General features: G+C 55.8%; 1 protein-coding gene across 2 annotated transcripts in view; it reads left to right on the forward strand.

Annotated features, from left to right (window-relative positions):
- BAIAP2L1 (BAR/IMD domain containing adaptor protein 2 like 1) overlaps positions 1–11,947 on the forward strand; it is an 81,852-nt gene extending 69,905 nt beyond the window's left edge. For both annotated transcript variants that reach the window (XM_066273348.1, XM_066273347.1), the window contains exons 9-14: positions 217–301; positions 1,992–2,199; positions 3,000–3,077; positions 3,746–3,929; positions 10,910–10,947; positions 11,647–11,947. In XM_066273348.1, the coding sequence (XP_066129445.1) occupies positions 217–301; positions 1,992–2,199; positions 3,000–3,077; positions 3,746–3,929; positions 10,910–10,947; positions 11,647–11,722 (669 nt within the window). In that variant the 3' untranslated portion in view covers positions 11,723–11,947. The remainder of the gene's footprint in view (positions 1–216; positions 302–1,991; positions 2,200–2,999; positions 3,078–3,745; positions 3,930–10,909; positions 10,948–11,646) is intronic.
- The last annotated feature ends 419 nt before the right edge of the window (positions 11,948–12,366 follow it).

Genomic DNA, 12,366 nt, shown 5'->3' on the forward strand with positions numbered 1-12,366 from the left:
ACAAAAATGGGGGAAAAAAAGTGGTATTCTTAAAATAATTCAAAATGGGTACAGCCCTCCAGTCACTAAGAGAACCCGGGGAAAACGGGCGGTAAAGCCTGTACGGCAGAGGGTCCGGGAAGCTGTGATCCGCTGCTGTGTCGTGCTCATACTAGGCTGATGGGGACCGCACGGGCTGGGAAAGGTCGTGACCCTCCATCTACATGTCCCCCCAAGGTGCCCCCAGCGCCGTCAGCCAGAGCGAACCCCAGTCCTTTGATCGACATGTTTAACAACCCAGCAACAGTTGCCCAGAATTCAGGTAAGACATTCCTTTTAAAATAACTTTAAAAATTTAAAATATTTGCCTGACCTGTGGTGGCGCAGTGGATAAAGCGTCGACCTGGAAATGCTGAGGTCGCCGGTTCGAAACCCTGGGCTTGCCTGGTCAAGGCACATATGGGAGTTGATGCTTCCAGCTCCTCCCCACCTTCTCTCTCTGTCTCTCTCCTCTCTAAAAAAAAAAAAAAAAAAAAAAAAAAAAAAAATTTAAAATATTTTAGATACATGTATCGAGAGGTAGAGATAAATGCACGTGTGTGTGGCACACGTCATGTGTGTGGCACGCGTCCGGCATTGGTGTGGGCAGGCTCAGACCCCAGAGCCAGTGAAGGTCAGAGTTTATGGTAAAACTCTGAGACATTGTGCCAGTGACGCACTTCTGACACATACTAATTCTCTGTACTGATGGGTGTGTACAGGAGGAAGTAGTCTATTGAAAGGTGTTATTTTAAAAATAGAACATAATGTGCAGAGAGCTTCCCACTGTGTCCCGTATTTGGTGTCAATTGTAAATAAAGTGTCTTTTTTTTTTTTCTTCAATATAACAAGTTGTAAAAGTTCAGGTGACAAAATTACAGTTATTAATCTTACTAGTAGGCTCAGTTTGAATTGCAATCAGTGACTTTCATCCTCTCCAACAGCGGCATATCATGCTTTCTGGCAGCGTAAGTTGTAACTGCTTAAGTTTCTGAACTCCGTTGATTATATTTCAGTGTATCGAGACCAGTTATTGTTTGCAGACATTTCAAAGGGTTTGGTCAGACTGAGCTCTGCCTACAGCAGAGTCCCTGGCACCTGGGACCCTGGGGACTGTCTTGGTGGCCAGCCTGTCTCCATCTGCGGTGTCTCCCAGGGCCCTGCGTGTGAAAGCCATGGCATCTGAGCGTGTGCTGGAGACCCCGGGTCACCCACATGCAGCTGTTGGGGGAGAGAGACTGCAGAATGGCAGCTAGGAAGATAATCTGGAGTCATTTGCCTTTGAAGGAAGGACTACAAGTTACTTGCAACATAAAGTTAAAATAGATAATGTTGCACGCATCCCAGTCATTCACATGATTCTTTTCGGTAAAAGCGAAATAAAACACTGGTGGGTTCGGCACCGCTCAGGTAACTAGAGAGCAGTGCGAGAAAGCAGGTTATGTTGTCAGTAAGACTGCAGGAAGGAGGCAGAAGGAGACCTTCCGTTGCTGTAAATACTAGGTTTGCAAAATCGGACTGGAATCAAGTAGCTCCGTGATTGGGAGTGGCAGGTGTCAGTCAGTATTTGAATGGAGACACAGTGCAAAACGGAACAGAGCGCCTCACACACTGGCCGGGGTGCCAGGCCGCCTGCTGCGGGTGCCCGGCTCTGCCCCGTGCCGGCTGCAAGGCCGCGGAGGCTTGAGAGCGAGGGCCGGTCGCTAGGTGCCCGTGCTCACGGCAGCGCTCCCAGCTGCCTGCTGCTTTTTGTGGCCCGAGTCGGGTGGGAGCCGAGGCTGCCCCCGCCTGCGGTTTGTGGGGGAGGGTCTCCTGAGCGTCCTGCGAGGCGGTGCCCCTTTGTGTCTCCTCGCGGAAGGATCCCCCAGGGAGGCCCCGGGCCGGGCTCCACCTGTGCTCTGTGCAGTCCCTGCCCGGCTGGGCTGGGCTGTCGCTCATTAGAGAGCCGTCCCTGCCATGTTCGTTTCCGGCAGCTGCTTCGGAGGACCCCAGTTTGCAGCGGTCAGTTTCTGTCGCCACTGGACTGAACATGATGAAGAAGCAGAAGGTGAGAACCATTTTCCCGCACACGGCCGGCGCCAACCAGACCCTGCTGAGCTTCGCGCAGGGCGACGTCCTCACCGTGCTCATCGCCGAGGACAAGGACGGCTGGCTCTACGGGGAGAACGATGCCACCAGAGCGTGAGTCTCAGGCGGCCGCGTCCCGGGTCCGTCTGTCTGTCCCAGGCTGCCCCCTGCACGTGCGCGAGTGTAGGGAAGGCTTGTGCACGAACAGAGCATCAGATCCTGAGGTCGCCTCGGAAAGGAGATTAACTGTCCTCTGATGTTTCGTTTTATTCTTTTAACTTGAACCCGCAACCGCGGCAGCCTGGGATGACGCTCTATCCACTGACCCCAGACAGGGCCAATTTTGATTTTTGTTTGTTTGTTTAAAAAAAGAAAAAAAGTGAATGTCTGACCTGTGGTGGCACAATGGATAAAGCGCCACCTGGAATGCTGAGGTCACCGGTCAGAAGCCAAAGCTTGCCGGGTCAACGCAGATACGATAAGCAACTACAAGTTGATGCTTCCCACTACCACCCCCTTTTTCCTCTCTCTCCTCTCTAAAATCAGTACCTAAATCTTTTTACCAATCAATAAATAAAAGGTGGCTGATTTCTCCAGGATGTTCTGCAGATCAGATGTACTTTGGGACGTAGCATGTAGTTTAAATGCATCCTCAGTTCAACCATGACTGTGTGCACAGTATGTTAAATTGATTTTCTGTGTAGATTATTCATCTATTAAATAAGACCAATACAGAGGGCAAAAGATAAAGGGAATCCAAATAAAATTAACACTGTATATATTGATAAAATACACCTTGTGTCATGTGGTGAAAATGGACCCGTCGGCCCCTGGGTTGTCCCGTGTGTGTGTGCTGTTCACTGGTCTGCGGCTGATGGCACACCCAGCTCTTGTTTCTCGCCCCTCATGCGTAGGAGGGGCTGGTTCCCGTCCTCCTACACGAAGCCGCTGGAAGAAAACGCGGAGGAGACAGTGAGAGCGCCCTCGCCGAGGTAGGCCTGGACTGTGGCTCGCGTTACCCAGCAACAGGAAGCTCAGCCTGCTGTTCTCAGGACCTTTTCTGTGTCTGTGGGAAAGCCCTGATCACGGGACCAAGCGGGAGGCTGCCACCCCTCTCTCACTCCTAGAGATACTGTTCCACGGGCTTCACTGAGGCCACGGTGAAGTCACACCCCTCGGGAGGCCCCACAACCCACGTGGCCTCCAGGCCCACCTTGCCCTCGGGGCCGTACAGCCTGTGACCCTGGGGACACGCTGCTGACACGCTTTCCCGCCTGGGTTTCCTGGCCTGTCCCTCTGTTTTCTTTTGCCTCCCCAGCCTCCCCCTCGAGCTCCTTATGGGCCCCTCCTGCCAGCCGTTGGCACACAGCTGTTCCCGGGTCCCTCAGCCCTTCCCTCCCTCTGCTTCCCGGGCAGGCCGGCCTGCTCCGTGGTTTGAACTACATGGACGGGTAGAGCCCCCTGAACACCTCTGCCTGATAGCCCCTAAATCTGGGCTCCCCTCCAGATGGTAACTGTCACACGGTGTGTGTGCTGTAACCTCCGCCCTCACTCACCCTTCCGGGCTCAGTCTGCCCTAGTTGTGATCGGGAGGTGTGCTGGGTCTCCGTGTCCAGCGGCGGGATCCGCCCTGACTGTGTCCTCTGGTCTGGGCTGGCAGCCCCGCCCCAGTGAGGAGCGTGAGCACGGTGGACTTGTCCGAGAAGGTGTCCGCGGCCGTGGCCATCCCGCCGCCGGACTACCTGGAGTGCCTGTCCGCAAGAACAGCTGCGGAGAAGGGAGATGTTTCCAGGGCTACTTCCACCTTCAAAGCCCCGGTGTCCGGACCAGAAACCACACCTCCTGTGAGTAGAGCCAATGTCCTGTGGACCCAGGTCCCGTGTAGGGGTCTGGGGGGGTGGTCGTTCCCGCCGGAGCATGGAGGCGGGGGTTTCTGCTGCTCCCAGAGACCCCCTTCACTGGCATACGGCCCTGCCACTCCCCGCTCCGGACCCCTGGCTTCTGCCTGACCCATCAGCCGCCACTGACACTCAGCAGGTGCCCGGTTTGCCAGCTTGTATCAGGCCTTACTCTTGCCTCGCTTGTGGTCATGGCTGCAATCCCTTCGTCGCGTAAGTCACCTTTTTCTGCACTTTCTAAAATGTCCCTGTTACTCTCTGAAGGAAGGTTTAAGGTTAAACGTGGTGACCTAACGTCTGCATGTTCGAGAAGTGTTTGCTTGGTGCCGCGTGCTGTGTGGGCATCACATGTGTGTCAGCTCTCATCCTGAGCGGCCCTGTAAGCGCGTCAGGGGACAGCTGCCATTCCTTTTACAGCGGTGTCTGAGTGCCAGGCGTGGGCGGCCTCCAGATGTTGTGAACAGAGGGTCACATGCCAGCAGCACCCCTGCAGCCGGGAGTCAGTCCCTCAGCCCTGAGACAGGGGGGCGTGCTACAGCAGAGGACTTCTGAGAGGGTGACCCTGTAGCTGACGCCTACATGGCAGGGAGCCCCCCGACAGGTCAAGAAGACGAGCTTCCAGACGGAAGGAATAGATTTAACACTCCCGAGCAGGGCACATGCTGGGTGCTTTTTGCGATGTACACTGCACAGTAGAGGCGGCGGCTCGGAGGCGAGGGTGGCTAAGGGCAGACTGGGGAGCGCCTGCCTGACAGTGCCCGTTTGCTTGGCGGAGGAGTGCGGGGCGGGCAGACTTAGTGCTGAGCAAGTGTGAGGACAAACACCGGTCAGGTCGGCGTTCTGAAGGGTAAGGAAGGGAGCCTGCTTGCAGGGCTGAGGCCAAGGGCTCATTTACAGTTGGGGGTCAGTTAGCTCAGTGGTAGAGCGTCGGCCTGGCGTGCTGGAGTCCCGGGTTCGATTCCCAGCCAGGGCACACAGGAGAAGCGCCCATCTGCTTCTCCACCCTTCCCCCTCTCCTTCCTCTCTGTCTCTCTCTTCCCCTCCCAGAGCCAAGGCTCCATGGGAGCAAAGTTGGCCAGGGCACTGAGGATGGCTCTGTGGCCTCTGCCTCAGGTGCTGGAATGGCTCTGATTGCGACTCCCCAGATGGGCAGAGCATCGCCCCCTGGTGGGCGTGCCGGGTGGATCCCGGTCGGGCGCATGCGGGAGTCTGTCTGACTGCCTCCCTGTTTCCAGCTTCAGAAAAATATAGTTGGGGGTCAAGATCTAACAGGAAGCCAGCCCGTGCGCTGGTGCCCCAGCCCGGTGCAGCTGCTCTGCTAGAGCTCAGGGATCAGGGAGGGGGTGGAGGTCAGGGGGCATGTGGCCGCCGCACCCAGCCTGCCAGCCTTCCTCTGGAAACACGCCCAGGGCACCGTCCGAAGTCCAGTTGATGTGGTAACTGCGTTTTGTTTCGGTTGTGGTGTGGCCCTCTCTGCAGAGCATGTGGTAGCCATCACCCTGCTTCTCATGGCGGGGCGGGGGGGGGGGCCTGACCTGTGGTGGCGCAGTGGATAAAGCATTGACCTGGAATGCTGAGGTCGCTGGTTCAAAACCCTGGGCTTACCTGGTCAAGGCACATATGGGAGTTGATGCTTCCTGCTCCTCCCCTCTTCTCTCTCTTTCTCTCTCTCTCTCTACTCCTTCTCTTCTCTCTAAAATGAATAAAGTCTTAAAATAAATAAATAAAAATTCATTGGGGGGTGCTGCACAGCTCTGTCCTCACTGTCACCACTACTGGTGGTCTCGGTTCACCTGTGAGCGCTGCACAGGGGGCCTCTCCGGAGCAGGAGCCGTCCTAAAAACGTGGCCTGTTTCCACGTGAGCTAGCACAGGTGATCACCGCAGGATCAGCAGGAGGTCCAGGCTGCTGCAGGGAGGACAGACCGGTTCTCCAACGAGATAACCCGGGGGAAGGTGAACATTGTCTTTAATAGCCTCAGGCAGCAGCAGCGGGAGGCACCCAGTCTCCGTGTCAGGGAGCAGGAGTGACAGCAAGGGCTTCTTCACAAATGACATTGGAGAATTATGGGTCAGACAGAAATGTCCCAGAACTGCCCCGTCCAGGACAGGAGCCACTGAGCACAGGGGCAGCTGAGCACCGGAAAAGTCAGTAGTGCAACTGAGGGGCGGCATTTGTATTTGTTATTTCTTGTGAGAGAGATGGGGAGCGTGATGAGAAGCATCGACTCATAGTTGTATCACTTCAGTTGTTCCTTGATCGCTTCTCATACGTGCCCTGCCTGGGGGGCTCCTGCCAAGCCAGTGACCCTTTGCTCAAACAAGTGACCATGGGATCATGTCGATCCCATGCTCAAGCCAGCGACCTCAGGGTTTTGAACCTGGGACCTCAGTGTCCCAGGTCAACGTTCTCTCCACTGTGCCATTACTGGTCAGGCCAGAATTTTTCATTTTAAATTTGTTTAAGTGTAATCTGGTCATACAGCTAGTGGTTGCCATGAGTTAGGTGTAGATCACACAAACGAGAGCAGTGTTCCAGTGAAAAACCGGATTCAGAGCAAGGTGGCCGAGAAGTACAGACCGTGCGGGAACCCTGCCCAGGAGCCCTCGAGGGCGGGGGACACAGCCCTGGAATTTTGTATCTCAAAAGTTCTTACACCCAATGGGACTGATCGTTTCTTTCCTAAACTGAAATGTTTAAACCAGCTGATGATGTTGGCGAAAAGTATGCTCTCTCTCAGCCAAATGCAGGGAGTCCTGGGAGCCAGCAAAGTGTTTTTACGTGTCGCTTTTACATATAAGCAACTGTCAGTTACTCTCAGTTACACATTGTTTTGTTTAGACAGCAGGTCATTTAGACTTAAGTACACGAAACACCCCATACCGTGGGATGGAGCATTCCTGAACCCACCAGCCTAGCCAGCGCTCCTGCTGCCCTGTGACCTGGAGGACAGTCTTCTCCCTCTGGGCCTGAAGCACGTTGTTCTTTGTGCGCTGTGTAAAATGATCAGATAACTGGGCTCTGAAAGGCTGTTGAACAACTAAGCCCTCCTTCGTTTCAAAGCGTGCCTGTGCTGAGCCGTACGGGCGAAGTTCTGCCTCCGTGCGGGCCCTGTGAGCCACCTCGTGTGTGTCTGCTCTGCTCCTTGAAGTGGGCACCTTGGTCTCAGAAAGAGCCTGTGAGCCAGCCAGGGCAGTCGGCTTTTCTCTGGCTGGGCGTCTGTCCTCAGTTTAAGAAGGTCAGAGGTTCTGAACTGGGAGGTGAGTCCAGCCCACAGCTGGGAACTGGCTTCTGCGGTCATGTTTAGAACGAGCATTCGGGCTGCTCCTGTTGCAGATAACAGCTGACCTCTGGCCGGCTGCAGAGAGGAGGAGGCAGCAGTCCAGGGAGGACCGGCAGCAAGCATACCCTCAGGGCCAACTCGGCACCAGCCCCGCCCTCTGCAGAGTGGGGGCCCACCTCACCCTGACTGGGGGCCGTGGAGGTCCCTCTTCCTGAGTGTCTGCCTGCCCCCTGGGGAGTGGGCTGTGCTGGGTGATCTGAGCTGACCGGGACCTGTAAGCTGGGACCAGCTGGTCCCCTTCAAGGCCGGTGGGCCTGTGACGGGCCCCCATGCAGAAACCTGGGTGGAATAGTGATACCGTGCGAGTCAGCAACTCGGGCTGAGGGGGTGGGGGGAAACCACAAGGTGTCCTTCACTCTGCCTGTCCCTGCTTGGCCACCGTCAGCGGCTGTGGGTGATCTTGCTGTGTGGTGCCAAGGCCTTCACTGTCCTTACTGTCCCGTGAGTGGCCCGTCCCACTCTCCTAACAACATGCCTGGTCTCCATCGGCACCTGGTTTTGTGCCCTGGTGATCTCTTGTGGGGACACAGAACGTGTACCAGGCTGTGCCCACGTCCGCAGGTGTGGGCCCAGCCAGAAGGCCCAGCGCCTCCAAGCCTCGCTTTGTCAAGTGTGAGCACGTGCGGGCGAGGACGTGGGAGCGAGGACCTGGGGGCGAGGACGCGGGGGCGAGCACGTGGAGGCGAGGATGTGGGGTGAGGACGCCGGGGCGAGGACGTGGGGGGAGGATGTGGGGGCGAGGACGCGGGGGGCGGGGAGGACCTGGGGGCGAGGACGCGGGGGCGAGCACGTGGAGGCGAGGGCGTGGGGGGAGGACGTGGGGGCGAGGACGCGGGGGGGGGGGGAGGACGTGGGGGCGAGGACTGGGGGCAGCACGTGTGGGCGAGGACGCAGGGGTGAGGATGTGGGAGCGAGCACGTGCAGGCGAGGACGTGGGGGGAGGACCTGCGCTGCCCGCTGGGGGAAGGCCCGTGGCGTGTGCAGGATCGGTTTTCCTGTCTACTGGCTGCGGGGTCTTGAGCGGCAGCTCCACTGGTGTGGCCGAGGCACGTGCTGTGGGGACAGGGACGAGCGGTGGCTCCTGGACCCAGCAGGAGGCATATGGAGCCAGCTAGGTCCAGGGACAGAGCACCAGGAAGGGCCTATGGAAAGAAACCCTTCCTGCTGGACACGGCAGCTTTCGCCAGACAATGGAGGGTGAGACCAGATCAGGGGGTGCAGAAACCAGGACACCCCAAACCCTGCTGACGGCCTGAGGGACACTGTTGTGGGGGGGCTCAGACTGGAGCTTGAGGCAGCAGATGGGCCCGGTGTCCCTCCGAGGGCTCCCTGTGTCAGCTGGGAGCAGGCTGGTTGGGCTGTGCTGTGCTCAGGTTTGGGAGTGCGGGGGGGGGGGGGGGGGGGGGGGGAGGGGGCTGACAACACGCCGGCTGTAACACGAGCTATCCTTGCTGGACGCAGAGGGCAGTGCCGTGTCCAGCGTGGGGGGGGGGGGGTGCTGAGGGGGAAAGGAGGGAGGGCAGGCCGGCCTGGGGACCGTGCAGAGTGACTTCACAGAGCTGGGACCAGCTCCAGATGAGAACCAGAACATGACCCTGTGCTCAGCCCCACACTGGGCGGCTTCAGGCTGTCAGCTTAGGTTATTTGGTCCTCGGCACTGTTACTTCTTGTCGCTTTCCTTCGAGATAGACTGGTGTTTCTTGTCCATCTTTGTTCCTCTCCAGCGCTGTTCTCTAAGCAGCTGTTCTCTAAGCAGCCCGCTGACACAAGGCTCCTAAACCTGTTCTAAAGCTCCGTGGGGGTGGGGCTGCTGGGAACAAGCCGAGGCTCTGCCATGGTGCTCGGGACGGTGGGGTTCTGGCTGCTAGATCAGGGCAGAGCCCCCCCCAGACGTGACACCCATGGGAGACGGTCCCGCAGACGACGTGGTTCCCAGTGTGTCACGGGGAGACCAAGCCAGGGGACCCAGTTTGGCAAGGAGTGCGCTTCCCAGGCCGAGAGGACTCAGCTGCCCCTCTTCCTGCCCCGGGACCTCCACACGTGGGGCTCCCGTGCCTCCCAGGCCTGGGCCCCGGGGCCCCGCTCTGGGCTTTCTGCTCAGGCAGTACTTTTGAGCACGAGTGGGATTGTGTGACACAGGCATCCTGGTGTGTTTTGCTCCCTAAATCGTCATGTCATATGCACGCTACACCAGGAATGCTGGCTCCGGCCGACGGGGGGCTGCGCGTGCCCTGTGGGAGAACCCGTTCAGAGCCGGCTGCGTGCGCTCAGCAGGCAGCTTCTCGGTGCTGTAGTGAGGAAGGCGGAGTCTCTGGACTCTGCCTCCGGGTGCTGGCGCTCCCTATCAGGATGACCTTGCTGGCCCTGGGGTTCAAGGTCAAGGTGTGAGGTCCTCAGAGGCCCATGGACAGCAGGCCCAGTGTCCCTAGCCCTCTGCCCTGAGAGGTCCAAAACCCAGTAGACTCTCCCAAGGAGCCCTGGTCCGGGCTTCCTGCTGGCACCGTGAAGTCCGAGCTCAGTGGTCTGGACCTGGACCACAGGGGGTCCTGAGCTCTCGGGATGGTCAGGTCGCCTGGCGCCCCTTGGTCAGACAGCGGCACGCTGCCCTCTCCTGGGCAGCCGTCAGAGCAAGCCCTGCGGGCTCAGACCAGCTGTGAGGCGGATTCCTAAAGCCTGGGAGCTATTTGGAGTGAGGGCAAGAGGCGCGCACACCTGGTCCTTGGCCCCGTAGGAGGTGAGGCCCAGTGCTGGTGAGGGCGGCCAGGCACCTGCAGGGCGCAGGTGGCCCCTGGAGACAGAGACAGCGTGGACTCGTTAGCCTCCTCTTTTCCTCACTTTGTGGACGTGCCTGCAGGACCGCGATGTGGCAGGCTGCACCAACCCGCGGGCACCGAAGCCCACAAGGTTTTCTTACTCAGGTTTTCACAGCTTCGCCCAGGATGGACCCCAGGTGCCGCACCTGGAAGGCCGTGGGCGAGGAGCAGCAGGCCCTGTCCCCTCCAGGTCTGAGATGTCCCAACACGTGGGAGGGTCCCTCGCCATCTTTTAAAATGTTTTCTGTTCTTGATATAATTCTTTCAAGTGAATGTAGATGTGCAGATAAAGGAATTGAGACTCCAGGACACCTTTCAACACTTGTAACTTAAGAGTCCTTAGTGGTTTAGATGTCTTTACCGTTGGGTCTTATTTAAAATGAGCCTTCTGGCCTGACCAGGCGGTGGTGCAGTGGGTAGAGTGTCAGACTGGGATGCAGAGGACCCAGGTTCGAGACCCGAGGTCGCCAGCCTGAGTGCCGGCTCATCTGGTTTGAGCAAAGCTCACCAGCTTGGACCCAAGGTCGCTGGCTCGAGCAAGGGGTTACTCCGTCTGCTGAAGGCCCGCGGTCAAGGCACATATGAGAAAGCAATCAATGAACAACTAAGGTGTCGCAGTGCGCAACAAAAAACTGATGATTGATGCTTCTCATCTCTCTCCATTCCTGTCTGTCCCTGTCTATCCCTCTTTCTGACTCTCTGTCCCTGTAAAAAATAAAAAATAAAATAAAATGAGCCTTCCGTAAACTCCACCTTTCTCTTTCTCACAGGATAATACAAATGGGACTGCAAAGCATCCCTTCCTCAGGTATGTTCACTCTCTCTAGGAAACCCTGCCAAGCTGCCCTCCCCGCTGCTCAGGGCCTGGCGTGGTGTCCCCAGGAGGCCAGGCCTGTGGGGTCAGGAGAATGTGGCCACCTTGTTCCCATCACAGTCTACAAAGGTGTCTGCCTGGACCCGGAAGGACGGTCTCCTGATCACATGCTGCACTTGGCAACTTAATCCAGGCCCGGCCCAGGTGGCTGTCCTACCTGACTCTCCCATAGAGGACTGCAGAGACCTAAGCTCTCCTGTGTCCAAAATGTTTGCACTTTCGGACAGCTCTCTACCAGGTGGCTTAGTTAGAAAATGCTATCTGAATTTACATAAGGAATATAATCTTAGAGAACAGGAACAATAGTTTTTAGCTCCTTTAAAGCCTAATTCCCGCCTGACCTGTGGTGGCACAGTGGATAAAGCATCGACCTGGAAATGCTGAGGTCACCGGTTCAAAACCCTGGGCTTGCTTGGTCAAGGCACATATGGGAGTTGATGCTTCCAGCTCCTCCCCCTTCTTTCTCTCTGACTCTCTCTCTCCTTTCTCTCCCTCTCTGTCTCTCTCTCCTCTCTAAAAAAAAATGAATAAAAAAAAAAAAAATTAAAAAAAAATATATTATTAAAAAAAAAAAAAAAAAAGCCTAATTCCCCATGTGATATTTCTGCAGACATTTTTCCTTCTTCCCCACAGTGGAGAAAACCCCTTTGCTACTGTGAAACTCCGACCAACGGTGACAAATGATCGATCAGCACCAATCATTCGATGAAAACATGGCCAAGGAATTCTTCTGGATCTTCTAATGTTAAGTTCTCACTTGCAAAATGATAGGTTGGTTTTTGCTGTAACTGCTGTAACACTTCACCAGAGGGTGCCTGATTTTAAATGTATTCTACCTGAGCAATCAATATTCAGTTCCACATAGTTGGGTTTATACATTTCTGTCTTTAAGATAAATCGAGTGACCAACTCAATCATTTAAAGTATTTTCTTCCTATTCTGTTCAAAAAGCCGTAAGTTTGGTTCCAGTCCTTACTGGATCGTTCTTTAAATATCCTATGATTATTTTTTAAATAGAATATGGGATAGTCTGCTTTCATGACTGGCTTTCTGTACCTGAATGCAAAAGAGAACAGTTGCACCTGCTCTTAAGTATCATTATGGTGTTTATCTGAAGAATAATCTTAAACTATATAAATTATGAGGATATGATATAAAATTTAATTTTTAACTTTTGCGTAGTGAAATGCAGAGCTCCCCAGGATGGAGAGATCCCATCTGGTTTAGAGTCGGCTGTAGCGCTGAGACGTTCCCTGTCCCTGTCACAGCTGTAATACCTAGTACTCGATCGTGCCCGAGAGCTGCTGACCTTGATGGTTCTGAGTAACCAACCAGAGTGACCAGTGGAAACCC

Source organism: Saccopteryx bilineata, chromosome 4, assembly GCF_036850765.1.
Source record: "Saccopteryx bilineata isolate mSacBil1 chromosome 4, mSacBil1_pri_phased_curated, whole genome shotgun sequence".
Taxonomy (NCBI): Eukaryota; Metazoa; Chordata; class Mammalia; order Chiroptera; family Emballonuridae; genus Saccopteryx; species Saccopteryx bilineata.